We start from the raw sequence: 23,255 nt of genomic DNA, 5'->3' as shown, positions 1-23,255 counted from the left end.
TTCAGAAAGTTCCTATTTTGATAAATTGATGTGCTTGTGTGTTTGCACTATATTATGTACGAGGAGCCTTGTCATCTTATTGAAATTATAGGACATTGAGAGATACCAAGTATTTATGGCTAGATTTAACGATTTTAAAGGAAGGAAATTATTGCAGCCCCAGGGCAACAGTAACTTATATAGTGACAACTTATACATGTTTTATGTACCTACTTACTTCAGTGTTTACTACAAAAGTATAGTTACCATAGCAATGACCATGTCACCAGACTTCTTTGCTAGTTCTGAAATGCAAAATACCCAAATGCCACCTGAACTGTGAATATTCTCTGCACAAGTATTGAAAGTAGAAGTTGAGAGTGTCACACACTTTTCTAAACAAACAGGAACACACAGATTTACAGAACGTTTTATGTTGCAAATGGATGTTGGGTTGTTGGCATCCCTAGTACTGTAAATTCTTTGCCACTAAGCTGCAAGAAAAGCTTCACTGGCTCCTATCAGAAGAGACTCCACTAGTATATACTTAACCTGTAGTCTTCTGTGGAATATTGGTACTTACCTGCAGTGCTTCAAGAAAATAATGTGTACTATTCAGGAAGACACTTTATCTGATTATAAGTGTTAACTAAATAAAACTATCCTTTGGATATTTACAGGTTGTTAGTATTATATAAAATAGCATCACAGAAAGTGGTGTGATTTTTACCTGCTGCTTCTTTTATTTTAGAAATGGCAAATTTATGAAGAATTTAGGTGGCAACTTCTAAACCTTGGCATGCAGCTCACTACCCAATAGAATTGAGAAGCCAGGTACTAGATTTCCCAAGTCAGCATTAACCACTGGGCAGTAAAGCATTACCTCATCATGACTTGTGGGCAAGTAAAAGGTGAAAACTCTTACCACATTTGCAGACCACTGCTTTTCATAGCTAGGTTTTTCCATGCGTAGGGAGTGTGAGTTAAGTATGGATACTTGAAGAAAAGCAGTTTGCAGGACTGCAGACTTAATCCACCATATCAGTCATTCTCCTTTAACAAAGACTGGTTACAAGGAAACATTAATCTGAACTGAAAGAGCGCATCATTTTAAGCACAACAGCTTTAACTCAGATTTGTGTTGTGTCCACTTGTGGACAAGCTTATGCTGGAACAGAGGTGGGGTTTTTTTCTTGTTTAACTGAGGAGAAGCATGGCACATGAATTACTGAGCAAACATGTCAACACTTGGAGCCAACCTTTAGCAATTCCATGTGAAAATGTGAAAGTAAAATTGATCTACATTCATGTAATGGTTGATCTTTTCTTCCTTGCATTGTGTCGTGTCAGAATTCTCACAAAGAAAGAATCTCACTTTGCTGGGTAGGGATGTGGACATGGTGCTGTTAGGTATTATTTGTCTGTAGGAGTTTTAGAGAAGAGTAAGGAAATCACTTTAGCTAGGAAGTTTGATCCAACCTCCCTAAGTCCTGGCAGTGAACACGTGGACCAGGTGGTTCAGATTCCAGCTTTATTTAGCAGTGCTGTTGTTTAGACTCTTTAACCTGATCAAAGGACCCCAAAGGAAAATTAAGTCTTAAGTTAGAAAGAAGGAAGGAAGCTTTTTTACACAGCTTCAGTGTTGACTGAGAATTGTGTAAAAGTATCCAAAAAAGCCTCTTTCATGGTTTTGTAATTCTTAACCATTAAAAAGTAATTTCAGCTACTTCAGTTTTTGTTTGGATTCTTTCCGTTCTCCTATGTTTCTTTCTCAGAAAAAAAACCCCTCAGTGTTTTTATATTTATCTAGGCAGCAAGTGGAATTTACAACTAATCCTTGAAGTGCATAGGTGTACTCTTCAACCAATGACACTTGAACTGACCCAGGACAGGCAACCTGCAAAACTAGATGATTCAATTTGCTGGTGCTTCAAAAGTACCTTCAGCTGTGTGACTGTGCATGAATTACCAGCTCAGCCTGGTAGCTCAGGCAGTTCTGAGACCTCTGTGATGCTCCACTGCCTGCTACAAACATGCCCAGAGACTTACATTGTGCCTGATCCTTGCAGAGCCATCCAGCCACTAATTTCCCAGCTAGCCTTTGGCAGTGACCTGTCCATGGGGAAGGTAAGATCTGGCAAATCACTGGACTGTGACCACCCAGCCTTACACTGATGGGCAGGTGTGGGAGGAACTCTGTCCAGAGAGCCCCTCATCCCTGCAGCTGATGGGCTGTGTGATGGATTAGGTCACTCTGTCTATGTCACCTCTTTTACCACATACTGCTTTCATAGTCAGAGGTGTGTTTGTTCCAGCCGTGATGTTAAAAAGTGTAACTCTGTTTACATCTACAGGGAGGGTCTGGCCAGAGCATTATTTATCATTACTGCCAAATACACTCAGTATAGACTGAAGCACATGCATCTTGTGTATGGTTGAAAGTGTAGCATACACTCATTGTTCTTGACACTGGAACAGACTTAGGAATGAATCTGCTTTATTTTCTGGGTGAAGGCTGTCTTTCTCCTGCTAAAATCTGACATCCAGTTCTTGTTCTGCAGCTAGTCAAGTATTGTATTTCTTCTCTGTTCTCTTGCTGGTGCAGCCACCTGGTGTGGGGTGGATTCCATGTGTGTGATGCTCACACACATGCTGCTCTGCTGCCAGGAGCAGAGGACCTAATCTTTTGTGACATGAAAAGAAACTTGCTGGTACAGTACATTACTAAATGCTACAGCCTGACTTCATGAAATGGGAACACCGCAGGGGAATCTGGCAAGGAAGATGTGTTTATGTAACTGAATTGAGTGTTGCAACTGCCATCACTTAGTTCCCTTGGCTGCAGTGAGCGAGTTGTAAGAGAAAAACAATCCAAACAGAGATCTTCAGATGCTAAGGGCAGCTCTAATTACATACAAATAATTAATAAAAATGAAGTGCAATATTGTCAGAAAATACAAATAGCATTAATTTTCTTCCATGATCATGTGTACCAGGATCATTGGTAGGGATGGAAACACTCAGGCTTTTGCACTTTTATTTGAAGTATATATTGTTTGAGTGTCTTCAGCACATTCTGATATCCCAGAGAGATTCATGACACAAGAGTAATTGCATATAACATAAACAAGATCTGCATTAGTTGGCTCTTTTACTCAGAATCCTTTTCCAAGTCCAGATGTGTGATGTGTAAATGTTAGGAGAACAGAGTCCTTATGAAGTAGCTTTATCAAATGCAGCTAGTCTTCCAGCAAAATGGAGAAAATATAAATTAGCACTCAAGACCTTGGTCAAATCTGGTGCATAAAATTTTACGGTTATATTTACGTTCCATATGTGCTTTGGACAAGTGCCATGTTTGTAAAGAACTGCTTCAATATTATTTTTTTAAAGTGACACTTTTAGCACAGTATCCTCTGCAAACTGTTCACTGCTTGCCATGTAAGCCATCCAGGCTCCAAATAAACTGTTCATTTTCATGGTCTAAACCTGAGATCAAAATGCCTTTTTAGAGCATGGTGATTTTCAAAACATGGCATGGTAGATATCATATGTGGCTTCTTTAAGCACTGTTCAGAAGAGCTGATTAATGTGACTGAAAGAGGAGAATGCATGATATAAAAATCTGACAAGAGGCAAGGAATCAGGAAGTTGTAGTGTACATGTTTGGTAGTGCTGAATATCTGTTCTGACTTGTTTATAACATAATTAGATTTTAGTACATTATGTGAGCATTACATTCCTTGTAGCTCTTTAGAAAAGAAAATAAACCTCAAACCAAGAAGATTCTACAAATTTGTGCCACTTTTCAGAGGCCTCAGCCTATTTTTTCTTCATTTCCCTAAATCCATAAATAACTGTCTTTAAAAGAAAAAAAAAAAAAAAAAAACTCCAATGCAGCATCTGGTGTGCTGTTATTGCCACTACTTCTGTTCTGAGAGTATAGCACTACTGCTTTAGAATGTTCTCATTCACTTGTTATCTGGTATTTGGCCAAAAAATTTATTACCAATGTAAGAGAAAGAAGTAAATTTCTAGAGCCCAAATCAGAATGCAGTCTGAGCAAAAGAACAGCACTGAGCTGACCCTACAGCTCTTTTCAAATTTTGCATAAAATGGAAGAGACACAGCATCTTGGAAAAAAATCACAGGAATCCTTTGTGTTGGAAAGTGTGAGTCAAACTAAATAGCTTGAAATAACTTCTGTTATATTTAAACACAAATGTAATGCTAGAGGCAGAGGAAAAAATAGATTATTTATACTTTGAAACACTCAGAGGTGTAAGAAATCTGCAGTGAAGGGCTTGAGCAAGTACATAGCTAAAAATAACCTGTCCAAAACTGAATTACTACTACTATTACTATGACTACTAATTTCAGCTTCAGAATAATTTGTAGTCTTCCACTTGTCATGTGTAAAATAAGAAAGGTATCAGGTGCAATTGCAGGTTCATTTGCTTACATCTACTAAGCATATAGAACTGGTTAACAAATATATAAATGTATACTCAAATTTAATGTCAATCTGTTATCTCAGTAATTAAAGAATAGTTGGGAGACAAATCCTAAAATAAATGTAGCGTTTTGAAGTAATAGAATTAGAGGTGAAATGGTAGCTGTTCTGAAATGTAGCTGAGGCATAAAAAAAATTTTCCTTGAGTCTGGAAGTATGTGGAGAATGCACATATGGTAGAATCAGAAATGGTAATTTTTTTGTATCATTCTGTACCAAGTTTATAAAACTTTATTGTTTGAAAACTATTATAGATTTTTGTGATCCTTTAGAATATACAGTTGGTGGCACTAGGATGGTGTCCTTGCTTAACAGAGATTTAGAGAACTGTTCTTGTAAAAATAGCACAGTTGAAACTCAGAATTTTCTTTTATTCAGATGTTGACCAAATCTTTCATTTCTCTGTGTGGACTGAGTCCAAATTTTATTTTTCAGCTTGGCTTTAAAAGTTATTTATGTGAGTTTATGAACATAGCAAATTGTACAACTTCAGTCAGTATGCTGAAAGAAAAATGTATTTATAATTTAATGTTTTATAACTAGTGAATATATCAAATGATACCTTGAAGGGGGAACGGATAATAAGTCATTGCAACTATATTAACAAGGTAAAATAACTTCATAGTAACAAAAATATCTATCAGTACTATTTAATATGAATGATGCTATAACCAGTGTATCTCAAATCATAGCTGTAGGTCTTCATAACCTTCCAGTGCTCAGAAAAGGTGAGGGTGCCAATAAATTGTTATATTTTACTGGATGGGATTCCATTGCAGACACCTTGTTTTTCCCTAGCTGGAGGTCTAGTGAATATAATTGCTTATGAAAACCACTAATTTAACAAGGAAGGGCTTGGAAAATGAGTGCATATGGAAAACTGAAACAGGAAGTTTTAGATAGGGAGATCACGTTTGTTTTATCATGATCTAGATATGCATTTGTAAAAGTCATGTATGTGTATGTATATGTATGTGTGTACATAAGGTTGGTTTAACAGGGAAGCAAATACCCCACAGGCAAAACCTGTGAATTCAGCATATCAATATTACTGCTGCATACCCAGTGCATCTTGGGGCAAATGGTCGCACTGAAAGAAAGGGATCTGCATACAGTTATCCATGGAGTAATCCCTTGCTAAACTATGCACTTTTGACAAGTAAGTAGTTTTCATAATTATGTTGTTATGTATTAGATGAAAGATTACTGATCTTCAATGCAGGAATGTAATTTTCCATAATTACAATATCTGTTTTTTTCTATAGGAATTAATGCATACTTATACACTATTTTATTATTTAATTATTTCTACCTCTTAGTTTTTGTAATTTTCTTTTTTTATTCCTTTTTTCTTAAGTGTGGTGCATTAAAAGTAGAATGGAATGCTCAGTATGCTTGTAGTTTCATTTGTCATAGGAATTCTGAACCCCGCTTCCTCAAGAAAAATCACAGTATAATACGAAGTTTCAAAGACCTTGACAGAGGGAAGAAATGGCTTGATGGGAATCTCATGAAGTTCAGCAAATGGAAATGGAAGGTCATCTTACCTAGGGAGGAATGTTAGTCCCAGGACAGGCTGGAAACCACTTGGGTAGAAAGCAGCTTTGCAAAAGAGGACCTCAGAATTTCAGTGGAAAAAAAGGATATGAGGCAGGGATGTGGCTGCACAACAAGGAAGGAAGAGCTCAGGACCACAGGCTGCCTTAGGAAGGGCACTGCCAGCAGGTGGAGGGGCAGAGATTGTGCCTCCCCTCTGCTCAGCCCTGATGAGATGTGTCTGCAGTGCTGGGTCCAGTTCTGGGCCCTGGTGTGAGAAGGACAGGGATTTACTGGAGTGGTGCCACCAAAGGGCCACAAAGATGAGTGAGGGCTGGAGCATCTGTTGTATGAGGAGGGGAGAGTGAGGGTCTGAGGAAGAGGAGGTCAGGGAGATGTTATCAAGGCACACTAACAAGAGGTAGTAAATAAAATGGAGGCAGGCTCTTTGCAGCGGTGGGAGGTGACGCAAAGAGGGACAACAGACACACATTCAGCTACTGGAGATTTCATTTAAGCATAAGAAAAAATCTCTACTGTGATGGTGGTCAAGTGTTGAAACAGATTTTCCAGAAAGGCTGTGGAGACTCCATCCTTGGAAATATTCAAAACTTGGGGGTCCTGGGCAGCCTGCTTTAGCTGACCCTGCTTGAGGAATGGGGTTGGACTCTGGAGATAATGTGCAGAGGTCCCTCCTAAACTCAACCACTGCATGTCTTTTTAATACCATTTTAAAATATTTTGGAATCATATCCCTTTAATTTCATTATTTGACTATTCTTTTGATCTCTGATCTGTTTGAGCCTGTCTCAAGTTCAAAATGGCTTCTAATAGAAAAATAAACTTTACCAAACTCCCTCATCCATAAATACTTAATGGTCAAAAGCAGTTAAATTCTAACTTCTATGGATTTTTTAAAAATTGATCCAAGAAATTAGCAACTTGTCCAAAATGATAAATAGTGCCCTAGTCACATCTGGAATTAGAACTTGTGTTCTTCACTCAGGACCACAGTGATCTAACTGTGGTCAGATTGAAATGTTGTTTTTCTGTGCAATGACCATGTTGTGAGAGAGCGCTGCTGGTACAGACTGAGAACTAGGTTTTTCCTTCCATAAAGTAGCTACAGTTAGCTAAAATTGAAAATTTCAGAAAACAAAATTCATCTTGAGTATTCGTATCTTGAATACAGATAAATACATCATTGAATTTACATTAAACAGCACAAGAAACTCCAGTAAGAATCCTAAAGTCAAGTGGGTTTGAAATTCATTGAAAGGGTAAAATATGTCATTTGAAGATCAATTTAAAAGATATTGTTGTTGCTGAAGATTGCAGTGAGCAACTTTATTTTTTTGCCAGAGTTAGCCAGCAAAGCAAGCCCAGCACATGAAGAGTGTGACACAATGATTGCTTTTTACAGAGTTCCCAATGCCACAGCTTCAGTTATAATTCTAAATGGTTGTGCATGACATCACACTAAACAAAGTATATAAAACAACTCAATTTCACTGCTAAAAATACATTAACCTTTTAGCAGGACTAGAGAGAATCCTGCTAGATCCTAGCACTTTTAGCAGAGTGTCTGATTATTCTCTTCATCTGAAATTGCTAGATGAGAATATCTAGTCTGATTTCAGGCTAGTTTAAGTGGTTACAATCACAGAAGGCCTCATTGAAAATGATGCAAGCTTTTATTTCTGTTTGTCACCCTCCAGCCAGAAAGGTAGCACTGGGAGCATTCAGTGAGCAGTATTAAAGACTTCAAAAGACCCCACACATCTATTTTTATATACAAATAGAACTCTTATATTCTAGCTATTAATATTTTTGTTTTCATTTTTATTATGTTCTCCTGATTTAATGATATTTAAGGAAGGGGTGTCTTTTTTCTTTCTTTCTCACTTCTGATGATGATGCATTTATTTTTAAGGTAGAAACAGACATATTTGTATAGAGAAATGATGTAAACAAGTATTGCTCACTAATTTGATGCTTGTAATGTGCGAGGAGAGAGCCACATACAGAGTCATAAGAAGTTCAGTTCTTTAGGTAAGGATGTAAGATAGAGATGTAAGTAATAGCACTTTATCCATCATAAAATTTCAAAATGGCTCAGAGGCACATCCCTGCTGCAGCCGTTGCAGACCCTGTAATGGCATTAAGCTCTGACTCAGGGTGATTCTTTCCACAGAAGATTCTGGCAGGAACTGTAGTTCTGGTAGTAACCTGAATAGGAGGATAAATAGCTTGAATATTAATGAATTGTACGTGATGCAAACACTCCAGGGTGAACCCAAGCAGGACAGGAAATATGTTTCTTTCTCAATTCTTTTCACACTAGGCTTTTTCAGACAAAAACCTCTGGTACTCTGCCAGAACCCCCTCTGAACACCACAACTTTAACCCCATATGGTATTTATACTTATTCTGATTATTCACTTGAACTGATTCTTATTATTTTATATTTTCAGCTGCTGGGTGAAGGCAGTGTACATATATTTGCCAGTGTCTTTAGTATTTCTGGAGCAAGCTGAAATGTTTTTTAGGATATGATATGAATTCTCACTATCTATCCTTCATGGAAAAAAATAAAATTGAGGTCTAGTAATGCTCATAAGAAAAAGAAAGTGGGGTAAAAAAACCCTCAGTGTTCCTTTATGATAATCTGCCCATCCAATTGATGCCAGCTGCGTTTTTTCCAGTAATATCCAGGAGGGATGGATACTTGCTGGTTCTCAGTGTTGATTCTCAAGCTGTGTGTGGGGTCTGTCCATTCTCTGATCACTTTCACTGACCTTCTCTGAAACATGAACAGATTTACACTACTGACTGAATCAAGGATTAGGCCTCTGTGTTGTCAAACAAAAATAATACTGAAACATTACATCCGTGTAGCACATCCCCACGTGTATCGCAAACTTTCCCAGCTGTAGCAGAATTTCACCATGTGTTTCAGAAAATATCCTGTGTGGGTTTTTTGTCTCTGTGTGTGTATGTATATGAATCTATTACTTTCCTAGAATTGGGACAGGGAATAAAATCAGGTTTACCTTAGTCTGGCTTTGTGAACCATATACAGGAAAAAGTGGTATAAAGACAGGTCATAGTGCTGCATGTTCATGGGCTGCATTAAATACCTGATGATTTTATAGAACACCCCACCAACTCTGCTTTGAAGTTTGTGAATGTATTTATGACATCTTTGTTATAATTCAAAGGCGGCAATTGAAAATCCATTGTCCTCTCTATGCCTTAAGTCCCATTTCCAGGGTCATATTTAGTATAAACTGGCCTGGAGCTGGAAGAGTAGAAAACATGGCATGGCACAGCTCACAAGGTCTCTTTCTTAAAAACTAGTTCATCTCCTGCACTGTGACAAGTTTTTTAGGAAGGAAATACCAAAAGGAGGACACATGTTAATTCATTCTTCTTTACTTATCTTCCAAGAAAATAAGAAGGGAGATTTTAACAAAAGAGAGTATCATTTTTTGGCTTATACTCAGATTTACAGGGCACAACAGATGCCACTGAAAACAGAGGTTCTCAGTACCTATGATGTATATTAAAAAAGGGTATAGCTCTAAAAACACAGAATTGTATAAGAAACCTCTTTGTTAGGGAATGGGGAAGATGGTAGAAGGCACAGATAGATAGAAGGACAAATGTGCCTACTTAAGGGACGATAAACTACAAGTCTTAGTAATTACATTACAATAAAGACTCATGTCTATAGTGCAGAGAGACAAATTGTACTTTTTTTTGGTTTTTTGTTTTGTTTGGTTTTGGTTTTTTGTTTTACAAGTCTGCTGTCCTTTAGGAAATCTTGTATAAAAATGTCTGTTTCAGAAATATGAAACTTCAGCATCTATCTCTAAGAAAGATTATCAGTCTAAGCCAACCTTGATCATTTGACTCTGTCTTCTACAGAATGAAGTTGTGGATATCAGTGGGCATCACTTCTACAAAAATCTTCCCTACATCTTCATTTATTTATTTCAGTTGTCACCCATTCCTTTTAGAAAACAGGGTTTTAATGTTGGAGTTGTGAAAGTAACTTTGTTGCCACAAACAGTACAATCTGTAGGAAAGCAAGGGAGGATACAAAGAGCACAACTTTACACCCGCACTGGAGGTGAACTCAGGAGTGGGATGAATGGTAGTAAATGATTATACTGAAAAAAAGGGAATTACCTGAGCGAGAAAATCATAGCATTCAGTGTCTTCAAGGAAACAATGTAAATAGAAGAAAACTAACAATCCGTACTTCTGAAATGTAAAAAAGGAAGAAAATGTTTAAGAGTAATTTTTAGAAGATTTTAGCAGTCTAGAAAGGCTTATAAGGTACAGTGTTGGAAGTACTATTCAAATGACAATCAAACATGGTTGTTACCAGTAGGAATTGTCCCATCAAACAGACACAAAGTTTATGGTCCTCGTGGTCATTTATTATTTCTCATTGAGTGAGTTACTTTTTTATTTCTTTTTGTTGTCATGCACTCTGCTCCGCTCTGGGCTGCAAGGAGCTTCCTCTGCAGTTCCACATGGTCTGTGTGAGTGCCGGCTTGAGGCTGCGCTGATTCACGGGCTGGGCTGAGCCCTCTGCGTCACCGACTGGCTGTGCAGAGAAAAGAGGATGGTATTCCTGGAAATGTGAATAGGGTATATTTTGGGCAAGTCGGGAAGTTCACAGTTAATGAAGTAGGAACTCCCTCAAAACCTGTCAGTAATCTCCCAGTTAAAAACAGCAAATCCAGGGGGTAGTACTGTAATATGTGAGTTGAGGTTATTCTGTGAGATGTTTTCCCTACCAAGAAGGATGGCAGGGGAGGGATTATCTTCAGCGTCCCCTGCATTTGCTTTTTTGTGCAATTATGAGAAATGCATTCAGTGTGCAAGGGTATCATTGCTGTCCTGCTGTTTTATCATTTCTTTATGAGATAATGTTGATTTCGGCAATGAAATGCAAATTTAGTTTTCAGTGCTCCTTTTTTTTTCCATACAAAGGTTAAAATGCATATTGTACATAATAATGTTGCTGGTGTTTTTGAAACAGCCTTTGTCAGCTAATTTTGGCAATACGTGGTTTCAAATGCTGTTCAGTACAATTGTGTGAGTTTTATGTTGGCCTACATAAATTAATTTTAACCCACTATGCATATTGTTACCATTTTGGCTGTAATTTGATCAAGTAATCATAAAACCTTGGTACCAACAAAAAAAATTTTGGATGTGCCAAGAATATTCAATATATGATGGGCCTTTTGTGTCTCACGGCAAACTGAACATGCAATTATCAAAGTTGAGCCATTTTAACTCTATAATCATAAAAGTATTCTAACACAGGGGGCTAGCATAGGATTATACGTTACTCCTAGGATTGCAGAGGCTGATGGATTCTGTGTTTCGAGGGTATGTTTCTGTTTACTTATAAACAAATAGTTTGTACTGGCTGTGATAAAAGGGCTCAGGATTTTAACAAGTCCTGTTAAAATTAGCCTGTGTGTAGATTGTAAACAGTTCCTTTTACTGAGTGCTGGGGCTCAGACAGCAATGAAATACGTGCAAGAATGGAAAAAGTTTTCAGCTGGGGCTCCAACAGCAGTAGAATACATGCAAGAATGGAAATAGTTTTCGGCTAGCAAGCAAATTCTAACATAACAGCAAGGCCAGCACTAACGGAAGTTGTCTTTTTTATTGTTATCTCCTTAATTAATCTCGCTTTCCTGTGTAAACTGCTCACTATTGTGTAAAGAGAAGGGTGTGTGTTAACTTTGGTGACATTGTGTTACTCCCATTAAGTGGCATTGCACACAGGTTTCATCAGCTTGAGTGTACTTAGGATTTTTTTTCCCCCAAACAGCATGAGCCAAATGACATTTCACAACTAAAAACAAATCTCATTTCTACTTTAGATGGTGCAACAATAAATTTGTTGTCACAGTTAGTAAAAAGGCTATATTGAAAAAGGAGTGTGAATTTTTAATATTTTTAGTATGAAACAGTGATAAGGTGGGGAGAGGGTTTATGAAATGTTCTGTAGGCAGTAACAGAAACAGCTCTGAAAATGCTGAGTTGGAATAATGAATGAATAATGTGTAAAGTTTATCAAAACTGAAAGAAGTCCTGATGTGAAATGAAGCCTCCTAAGAAAATTCTGTTCTGTCGCTGTTTTGCTCTGCTGTTGTCGCATGTCACGCATGAATGAAAATGCTGCATTCTCTGGGGAGCGGTAAAGCTTCTGTGTGGGTTGTTTATTTCCTTAATCCCTCCTTCTTCGTGATTTTCAGTGTCAGATATAAAATGGAAAGCCTGTAAATATAGTGATTATCATACTGATTATCACCTGCACCAGGGAACGCCCCGGCTGGCCGCTGTAACCCAAGCAGTCTCCACATGTTACATCCACTTAGACTTTAACCTGACTACTTTATTAGAGACGTGAAGCTCAGTATGAGGTGCCCTAGGGCTGCACAGATGGGTTCTGCTTGTTTCCTGTTCTCACTGTTATTGTGAATAGATACTAAAAGGTTCTCGTCGCTTTTATCTGGTTAATTTACTTTGAACTGTCCCTGGCAATCAGAGCCTGCCTCACATTTCTCAGTGTTTCACAAGCACTAAACTCTACAGTCCAAATGTGTGTTTTGAGCTTTATTTTTTTTTTTTTGTTTTTTTACTGGAAAGGCCTTAATTCCTAAAGGGATCTTGTTCTGAGAGAGGCTGGTTTGTAGGGGACTGTAAGCACAATCCTTACTGAAATAAGCTGCTCAGGAGTCATTCTGAGGTTCAGTTGATAGGAGAGAAGAAAATTAAGATTGCTGTTGTTCTTTGGCATGCTCAGGCACCCTTAGATTAGAGGTCAACTGCAGGAAAATCTATGATTTTATGCTGGCTGCCATTATTCATGTAGCTGGGCAGCAGACCGGGCTAAAAGATGACGCTCTTACAGGAGAATCTGAAGATGAGATACTTTTTAACAAATGTGCAATCATTTATCCTTTCTTGTGGAAGGGCCAGGTCTTCCAAAACACATGTGCTATGCATGGGTGCCCTAGTACAGAAAATTAAGATGAATTCTCTGAAAGTCTCCCACACAAGAAAGCACCACTTCACTGGAACAGTTTTTATTTCATGTACCGGTGTCCAATTTCCTGGCCAGACAATAGTTTAACACAGATGTTAATGTCCTGCTGTATTGGGATTTTAAAGAAATCCCTTAGGACAGATCAGTGTAACTTCCGATTTCAATTGCATGACCAAAAACCTGAGGTTAAAGAAATTATTTGGCTAGAAGACATAATTTTTAGTCAATTTTCTTATTCTCTTCCCCCTTATCGCTCCCTTATTTCTCCTATTTTATTTTTTCTTCTGTGTCACGGTCCCATTTGAGGCTTTCTTGATTGTGTTGCAGTTCATTGTAAGTGCATCACTGCAGAGTGGAAGCTTGCAAGGCTCCTTTTTTCATATGAGCATAGGCTTTGTTAATCACATGCTGGTTTAGGAAAACACTGCATGATTATCTTTGAACCCTACACTCCTTCTTGACAGCCAGGCTAGCAAATGTCATTGACTGTGTGATGTACAAGAAGGGATTCAATTGTAAGTAAATTGTCAAAGTGGCTAACCTTGCCCGCACCCAATTGTCAGGACCATGATTCAGTTTTTCTGTCAACATCAGCTAAGGGTAACCCGGTCAGCCTTATGTTTCTGCAGTGAAGCAGCCTGAGGAGTTGTGCTTTTCAGCTTATCACATTTTATTAACCTCAACTTACTGTTGTTATAATCAATTGTACCCACTTCAAATTCTTCTATTGCCCCCAAATTGACGGATCATGTAGGTCCACAACTGTGTGTTTTCTGAAGCACTAAAACCCCTCGTAGGCACACTGGATTGCTTTGGTACAGTATTCATTTCTGTTTACTTAGATCAACTCACCATTTTGGCTCTAGATTATCCCTCTATTAATATTACTTGGCAAAGATAATCTGGAAGAATGCAAGTTAAAACATAAAGACTTCAAGGGTTTTCTGCAGTATTTCCAATGTTAAGATAGAAAGTAAGTAAAGGAAAAACATTGCTATTGTCTTCCATTCCCTTGCTTTTATTTCAAAACAGATTTTTAGTTGCACCTATTAATATAAATAAGACATGAGGACATACTGATACCATGATGTTTCCTCTGTTCTTTCAGGAAAAGAACATAGTTAAATTGCTTAAAGCAGTGATTAAGACATCAGAATATTTTTAAATGCTCATCTGATTCTACCACAAGGGTTTGAACACATTTAGTGATCCTGATTTTTTAATGCACAAATGATTTTTTTTAAATGGCTTGATAACATGTATCCCATGAAGTGTCATTCATAAATGGAGATAGTACAATTTCAATTAAAAATATGTCTGAGGGATGTTTCCTAGTTCAAGTCCTATCTGCAGAAGTAACTTTCCTTACTTGGAAAAAAACATATTGTACCTTCTTTATTTGAACTTGAGAAATGTGTTGACATTGTACTGTTGTTGGGCTTGAGGGAAGAGGGAGAAGCTTTTGGTGCTTCTATCAGAATTGCACAACTGTATATGGCTATATTGAGATAATCGTGTAAAAGGAAAACTGGCTGAATGAGTTTCAAAATGTGTTATTTCTTCATTATCTAGCACTTTATAATTAACTGTTCTTTTTTTATTATTTCAGGAAGCTGCCACTTTTGCTAGAGAGCAAGGCTTTGAGGTGAGTTAACCCACAATTGCACACTAAACAGATCCTAAAGGTTTTTTTCTTGCTGATAATGAAGTTCTTTTGGACAATGATTGATGTGCTATTATACTCTCCAAGCCTCGCAGCGGTTGCCATGGAAACTTGGCAGTCGTCATGGTTTCTTTGTTCTGCCAGCTCAGTGTTATGACGCACTCTGCTAGGTCTGCACCCAACATCGCCTACAGATGTTATTTATTGAATTTTGAAAAGCCTCTTGGGAAGCCGAGAGGTTGGGCACGGTTTCAAGCTGCCTCTGCAGATATGGGACCTGTCAGTTTGTTCAGTTAAAAAGCTACCTCATTAGCTGCATTACACTCCAGAAGGATTCGCTGCTAAAGCAGTGGTGAAGCAACACTAAATAGTGAAATATAACACTGCTTAAATAACTTAAACCCTGCCATATGCGGATTATCATTATGCAAATGAATTTTAGAAAGGTTGTATATAAAATTGTTAGGTACTGATTAATGTAAACCATACTTCTACAAACAGCTGCTTTTTAGAAAAGGTAGTGTGGCAATTGTTTCAAAACATATTCGAGTCGGTGTTCTCCATCTGAGCTCTAAAAATGTCTGATCCTCTACTTTCTTGAAGTAAATACTGTTGATTTTACAGTGATTTTCAGAGCTTTTGATTTCATCTTCTCAAGGTATTTATTTGACTAGTACCTCCCATTGGCTACATTCAGATAGCTTAATCTGGAGAACCATCAGCTATTGGTCTCTAACCAATTCAAACAGGCAGTTTTTAAATACTGTAATTAATGTGACAAGGCTTGTGCTAATTTTGCAGATAGTAAGTGATCTTACTGAAATCTAAATTGCAGAACTGAACACACATAAATCCTTTTACATGTTGCTTTTTCACTGGAATAAGACCCACCTTAATTGATTTGTTTGCAGTGCAAAAGAATAGAAAGGAGTTTGACTGCTCAACACCCATTTTGCATAAATAATAGAAGCCGCGCAATTCAAACCACATTGCTTCCAGAGTGTGCCACTTCTGTGTGTGATTGGTTGCATAGAAAAAAAGAGGGAAAGACTGACAGCTTTTGTTCTACAATTTAGATTTCTTTAGAACCATACACCAGCAGGTACATCAATGCCATCACTGTTTTAGCTATTAAAACTGTGGGCTGTCCCATTTCATTTTATGTTTCCCAAATTCACATGGCTGCTTTGTAGAAATCAAGACTTTTTATCACTGTCAGTTTTCATTTGTATAATCTGTATTGTTAGGCATAAAAATACACTTTGAGTTTATGCTAATGAATGAATTTCACAGATGCCTCCAAAATATGAAGCATAAGATATTATTGGTACCCTCTGGTAGCTAGACAATAAAAAGAAAGGAAGTAGTGTATTAAGTCTACCCATTCTATATTTTTATTGCCCCCTTGAGCTAAAGACTTTGAATGTGCCTGGTTTAAATTCAGCTCTAGTGACAAACTGCTTTTGCTGGTGTCTGCTAACTACCATCATATTAACCTTTCCATTAGTGCATGCTTAGAGATTTTAGCACAGTTCCTCCTGAACATCCTAAATCTGCCACATTTGATTACAGCATATCAGTAAAGTGCACAATGATTATGATCTTATCTCTTATTACTCCCTTGCTTGGCAACGATTCACATGTCAAGTTTGCTGACAGAGATGAGTAAAACTTGATAGTGTCCACAGTTTTGTTTTCCTTTTGTGCTGTAGAGACCAAAAAAAAAATCGCACTGATAATAAAGCATCTTATGAAAAACTTGAAGAGCTTCAATTAGCCTTTCAATTAAAACCAAGAAAAATTCCCAACAACTCTCAAAAGCTTGATTTTTATATTGAGAATAGAAAACTGGTAAAGCATGGCAAATTAAAAGAAAGGACTCGATTGACCAGGGCAAAAATCAAGAGGATGTTTTTCATAGAAGTGATTAAAAGTTGCTGGTGGCTGCATTTGAATTGCCACCGGGAAAGACTTTTATTTTTTAATCAGAAATCTTTTAGCATAGAAAATCAGTTGGTGACCAGCTTCTTTTGTTTAGTTGTTTGTTTGTTTATGGTTTTTTGTTCTACCTCACAGTAATTCAACAGTTTTGTATACTGAGTTCATCTTTTACACATGAAATGAGTTCAATGTATCTGAAACAGTTTTTGAAAAAAAAGAGAAGTTACAATTAAGAGAACTTCAGGAAAATAGACACCTTTTCTGAAGAAATGAAATCTTGTTATAGGTGAGAGAAAACACCTCCATGACACAACTCTGTTTATTTCTTTGTAAGGGAAATTCCAGTCAAAGGAATCTTAATCTTTATGCTGCACCATTCCCACCATTAGTTTTCCATTGTACTTTGCTGAAATACAAAGTATTTTTATAAAATCAGTCACAATATTTGATGACCATTATTTCCCTCATTTTATCCACTAACCAAGACTTATTTGTAATAATCAAAAATAGAACATTACTTCTGATGTTGTCTCTTTCCAAGCATCACTGTGGGGTTGGGGGTTTTTTGGTGAATTTCATGTTCTATGTAATTTTTAAACTGTATGGAGATATATATATAGTGTATATCTATACATACTTTATATTTTGACGGCATTTCTATTAATTTTCAAATAACAAAGGCTTATGAGGTTTTGCTTTTACAAAAAAGTAACTTCAGCTCCTTCTACATAGGAGTTAGGAAAACAAAATACTACTTTAAACATAAAATTCAGGGTTCAGTTCTGTCTGTCCACCCAAGAAGCAAACTGAATTGAATGAGACAGTAAATATCTAAGGGTTTAGTAGCAGCTGCCATGCAAAATAACTTTTCTTGTTAGAGGTCTCCTCTAAGTCCATATTCATTGGGGAACCGTATTAGAGGGAGTTTTGTTACCCTGGACCAGCTTTAGGTCTTTAAGTTAATGAGGTACACTGCACAAGTGCACTGTTTTGGAAGGATTTATGCCTGTTTAGGTCAGGGCTATGGCAGTCCCAGCTATTGGGGATCTGTTCAGAGGCAGGACTCAGAAGACAAGGTTTGGTAGTGGTTCTGGCTGGATGCAGTTTGGCACATGTCTGACCTGGGACACCTGGCACGCTTCCTTCACATGCCTCTGTCCCACTGGCCTGCTGCCATGAGTGCCACTGGGAGATTCTTCAGGTGCAGCATCAACAGGCACATGGTGCTTCAGTGAGATTTGTACGTCAGCTTTGTTAAATCAGGTTCAAGTATGTAAGTGGGTATGTGGGAGTATCCTGTGAATTTGAGGAGTGTGTAGAGGCTTTAAGCCACAAACCAATGCAGTCTTATCATTCTGCCGTGTCCAGAGGCACAGGACATATGAGAAAGACTCAGCAAATGGGCAGGTAAAAATCACTGCAAAACAAATATTACACATTTTGGCTATTTATTCTGAACAGAAATCAGAGATGGCAGCATTTGATGATGTTTGCCTGACAACAAAATGAGAGGCATTAGTACCTCTGCAGTCTTCAGCTGTAAATAGTCACTTATTGTAAAATGTCACAATTGTACCTTCAAAAAAAACCTGTGCAAAAGTTAAAGCCTCCTCAACACTCACATTGAATCTCTATTTTATTCTCTTCCTTTGAAAAAAATTAGTATGGGAAGTAATTTTGGCAAAAAATGGTAAAGTTACTTTTCACAGAAGACACTATTCAGCTATTTCTAAAGTCTGCAAAATCAGAAGTGTCCAAACCTCTCTGTCTTGAAATTTCTGCTTTTTGAAAAAAGTTACCTTTTTGACCTAAATACTTTCCTTCTCCTGTTACATGCTTATTATATATTTAATTTTTCCTGAAAACATATGTGCTTTTTACTTTTTTCCCTGTCTACATTATTTCATCCTTATCATCACTCTTCACAATCTCTTTCCTTGGGGTCCTCTTTTCTTCATCTAAGTTAATCTTTATTCTTCCTTAAGCTGAAGAAATCATCTCTTGATCATGCCATTTTCTCCCATTAAAACTTCATAATTTTCCTTTTAAAATTCATCGCACCCATAAATACATTGTACAAATATTTTCAAGCTCTTTGATTTCTGTGCCTGCTTTACTCCACTGAAAATGTGCCTAATAAAGTCACTAGTAGCCACTTGCTACTTAGCAAAAACTAAACTCCTCTCCCCTATTTCCTTTGATCTTCGTGATGCTTTATTGTGCTTTAGTTTGTGGATCTCTTAATTCCCAAGGCCTGAAGTAGCTCAGAATTGAGGTTTACCTTCCTGGGGCAAGGCTTTGGCAAGCCTGTGTATTACCAGGCTGAGGGCTGCATTCTCCATCCATCCCATATTCAACAGCTTGTGCCACCAGCTGATACCTGCTGTTCATAAACCTCTTAAAAAAACATTTCAAAACAGAAGAGCAATAATTTCAATTTTTTTCTCTGGCATCTTTAAGAGGCTCCTTGCCTTCTGAGAATTAGTGGGAAGATGGCCCCTGTTACTTCCCTCAGTTCTTCTCTTCTCTGGTAGCACAAATTGCCTTCTAAAAGCTTTATTAGCTGTCTAAGCAGGAGGAAGGAGGAAATAACACAAGTGAGAGTATCATATATGGAAATGAAAAGTAGGAGAGAATTTTAAATAATAGGACAATAAATAATAGAATTTTAATTTTAAATAATAGAACAATAAATAAGAGGAAACTATTTTCATGTTTGCCACATGTATATAAATCAGTGGGTTCGCTGACTACCCAAAGTTAGGGAAGAAATTAGAGGGAGGCTGAGAGTGTTGCAGAAACAGTAGGTATTTTCACATAAAGGGGTGCTGGTAAATATATTTACCCAGGCATATTCTCTGTCTGTAATAGTAATTGTGTCAAGTGAGTTTGGAATCATAACAAACAATACACAAAGCAATGCAGAAATTATTATTGTGTTTTCATATATTCAAGGCTATGCCATTGCTATGTTTCACTACAGTTCCTTGCACAAAGAAGAAACTGGGAAAAAAAATACAGCTTTATTTAATACAGATGTTAACAAAGTGGGACACAGTAAATAGCACAGTGATTAGTTACAGACATGCATACTCCTTTCCTAATGTTAGAAAAATAAAAGAAAAAACTATATATATATAAATTATGGCAAGAAATAGATTATACTAAAGTTAATTTGTAGAACTTACTGACTTGAGTTAGAAATTTGAGAACAAAAGTTTCCCATATAGCATTATAAAAGGGTTTGATGTTAATACAAATAACAGAAATACCTATTATAGATTAGCTTGAAAACCATGTCAATTAGAAATTGAAACCCTTTTGTTTCAGATCATAGGGCAACAGAGAGAATAGAAATTATGATATTCTAATGACAAGTGGTGTTGTTAGAGTTTACTGCATTAATTTAGACATTCCAAACTTGCTGATGTGTAAGACACTGGATAAATGAGAGGTTTGGTTCAGTCTGCCAGGTCCTCTGCGCCTACCTACATGCAGAATGAAGTACAATATCCTTTTAAAGCAAAGATTTCTGAAGCTTCTGCAGGTGAGCCTTCCTGCAGAAAATTGGTTATGTTCTGTGCCCCACTGAATATTCCTTTTGCCCTTTGCTTCCCTGCATCTCAATTGTGCAACCAGCTAGTGGGAGCTGGGCTGCACACCCTCTCAGGGGTACAGCGCACAGTTTGCTTGATGGGATCAGTTACTGTAGGGAAGTTAGAGAAAGTATTTGTAAGTGTGCTGAAGTCAGAGGTGTGACAATAGTATAAAACCTGGCTACACTGGATGAAAACCAGGCTCGGAGTTTATCCAAAGTACTCTCTTACCGATTTTATTTTTAATTTTATGAAAGGTACGGTTAGAATCCAGTCAGCAGCAGAGAAACCCACTAATTGCTCATTAAGAAATGTTCTGTAATGCCTTTGTTAGCTTTGCAGTGTTGCAGTGGTTGGAATAGCTGAACTATCATTATCAAGATTAAAAACAATAGTCTCATAGTACTACATAAGCCCTTAGGAGAATGCCCTTTTTCCCTTTAAAAATCTTCCTCTACTGACAGTAAAGTCTATTTTATACCTAGCTGTAAGAAAATAAATCTTTGATCTGCTAATAAAGTTCCCACCACTCCAGTATGCTGTGACAAGAATTTTCTTTCTCTCCCTTAATAGACTGAAGACATTAAAGAGATAGCCCGGAAGACACAAGCCCTGCCGAAGGTGAACACTAAAAGGCAGCGAATTGTAGTCTTCACCCAAGGCAAAGATGACACTGTATTGGCCACAGGTATGTTTTTCAAATCTCCATTGTCACTCACAGTAAATATTCCAGCTAATCAATTACAAGTTGAGGTTTTACAATTTTCAAATGGTAGTCAGAGCATTTGCCTTGTGATGTTACTCCATCTTTCTCATCTTTTATGATTTTAATTGTTTCAAGAGTCTGAATTTAAGAAGCTATTATTTCACAAGAATGCCTGAGAATTTAGTTCTGAACATTTTTATAACATAGATTTAAAATATTGATGCAGTTGGTCTTACTCAGGTTTTTATGACTCGAGATTTTATCTGTGTAGCCATCTTTGCTGCAAACAAGGATACACTGTGCCTGCTGAGAACAGCTGTGCAACAGTGTAGTATATTTAAACATTTGCAAAGAGGAGGAAGTGAAATCCAGTACTAAGTGAATTTCCAGGCTTTTTTTGCTTTGAGCAGAAAGTCTCGCTTTAGCTTTTCTCAGCCGTCTGCTCTTCAATTCTCAAAAGAGTACGTGGGAAAAAGGTGTTCTAGCAGGATTCAAGCAGTTTCTGCTGTCTGAATTGATGATGTACGACACACAGATTTAAGCATTATAAACATGACTGCCTACCTTTTGACAGTCTCTTTAATTCTGTCCACCTATGCTTCTAGACTAAATAAAGCTATTAAAAACATGTGCTGTGGCGAGCCATTTTAGTAGCTCATTCCTTCACAAGGTGAGTTATTAGGCTGGGCTGAATTCCTCCTTTGGAAATCAAGTGAAGTAGAGGAATCTTTGCACCTGGGGGACTGGTGCTTACTCATACAATATTTGCCTCAAAATCAGAATTGGCTTCAGACTGTGGCTTCAGGGCTAGGCACTAAGCAGGTATGTCACTGCTATAAAGATCATTCCTAGCAGCAGTTTGAATTATTTCTTCAACAGTTTGCTCCTTCCCCTATTTTGTTAGCTACAAACTGTTTTAAAGGGAATAGATACCAGTCACTGAGAGTTGGGTATGTGTATTGCACCGATGATGATGGAAGTGTTCCTTCCAGAAAGTTACTGCCTGATGTGAATGGCCCGTGAGGAGGCACTCCACTTGAGTATTGTACACTTGACTGAAAAATAGCAGCATAAAAATGTTTTTATACATGAGCTAGTAATAATGTAGTAAACCTAAATCTTATGTGTAACCCTCCTGTGCTCTTATTTAATTTTCACTGAGTACTTTTTTTATTCTTCAAACTGGAGTTGTTAACAAATCCATTAATCCCTTCTTTGATATTTTTACAACCAGGAGCTTATTTGAGGACTGACACTTGCTAATCTTAGCTGTTTGTTCGCTATGAAATGAACTTAAATTAGAGAATGCACTTTATATGCATGATATATGTGAGATGGATAGAGACTGTATGCAATGGTGTCAGCTACAAAAGCAAACATGATAAATGTTAAGGCAATTTTGAGCCGTGGGATAAGCTATTCAGTGCACAAGCATAGCTGAATCTCTTTGCTATGTTGTTATTCATGGCAGCCAAATAAATGTCAATAATAAAAGAGAATTAAAGATTTTCATTTCCCAGAGGCAGTCCTCTAATACAGCTTGATCTTTCATTTTATTTGTAATTCGTTCTTGTGTCAGGATGCAATCATTCGCCAGGCTCTGTGTGTCATGTTAAGTCATTTAATAATGATTAAGAACATAAAAATGTTTGGCCTGTGGGGCAATTCTCGAAAGAGATACCAATTTGTTATTGTTTTCCCCCTTTTCCTTTGGTGTGGACCATCTTTTTCCCACCTCCTCACATTAAAATAATAATGGAAGAAGGAAAATGTGTCCCTTAGTTTAGCATATGATGATGCCATAGAATGGCATAGAGTGCTGCTTACACACTTATTTCAGAGCTAACTAGGTCTACACTTACAACCTGCTGTGCAATGTATAAAAGCTTCTAAATGATCTTTAAAAGAATTACTACATTTAGGAGTTACCAGCATAAAATTATTATCTTTTTTCTAATGCATGGGAGTATGTTTTTTGAAAAAGCAGGCTGTGTGTACTTGCTTTTTTCTTGCCTTTCTGAGGGAACAGTGAAGTCTCAAAGAGCTTGTGCCTAGATTAAAATAGTATTTGCAGAGTCAGCTATGGATTTGGGTATGCTTGTTCATACCTTCTGCTGTATATTTTGTCCAGGTTAAGAATAATAAGAACAACATGTTTGTTATGTTGAACATATTTATGCAGAGACCTCGACAGATTGCAGAGAGACCTTGACAAATTAGAGAAATGGGCAATCACC

General features: G+C 37.3%; 1 protein-coding gene across 2 annotated transcripts in view; it reads left to right on the top strand.

Annotated features, from left to right (window-relative positions):
• Nucleotides 1–23,255, top strand: part of ADK (adenosine kinase) — a 269,519-nt gene that overhangs the window by 208,144 nt on the left and 38,120 nt on the right. For both annotated transcript variants that reach the window (XM_071438863.1, XM_071438865.1), the window contains exons 8-9: nucleotides 14,722–14,757; nucleotides 20,886–21,000. In XM_071438863.1, coding sequence (XP_071294964.1) covers nucleotides 14,722–14,757; nucleotides 20,886–21,000 — 151 coding nt within the window. The remainder of the gene's footprint in view (nucleotides 1–14,721; nucleotides 14,758–20,885; nucleotides 21,001–23,255) is intronic.

Source organism: Agelaius tricolor, unplaced genomic scaffold (genome assembly GCF_023055355.1).
Source record: "Agelaius tricolor isolate 1412-34295 unplaced genomic scaffold, bAgeTri1.0.p SCAF_13, whole genome shotgun sequence".
NCBI lineage: Eukaryota > Metazoa > Chordata > Aves > Passeriformes > Icteridae > Agelaius > Agelaius tricolor.
Note: the sequence above shows the minus strand (reverse complement) of the source record. Positions and strands in the feature narration are given on the sequence as shown.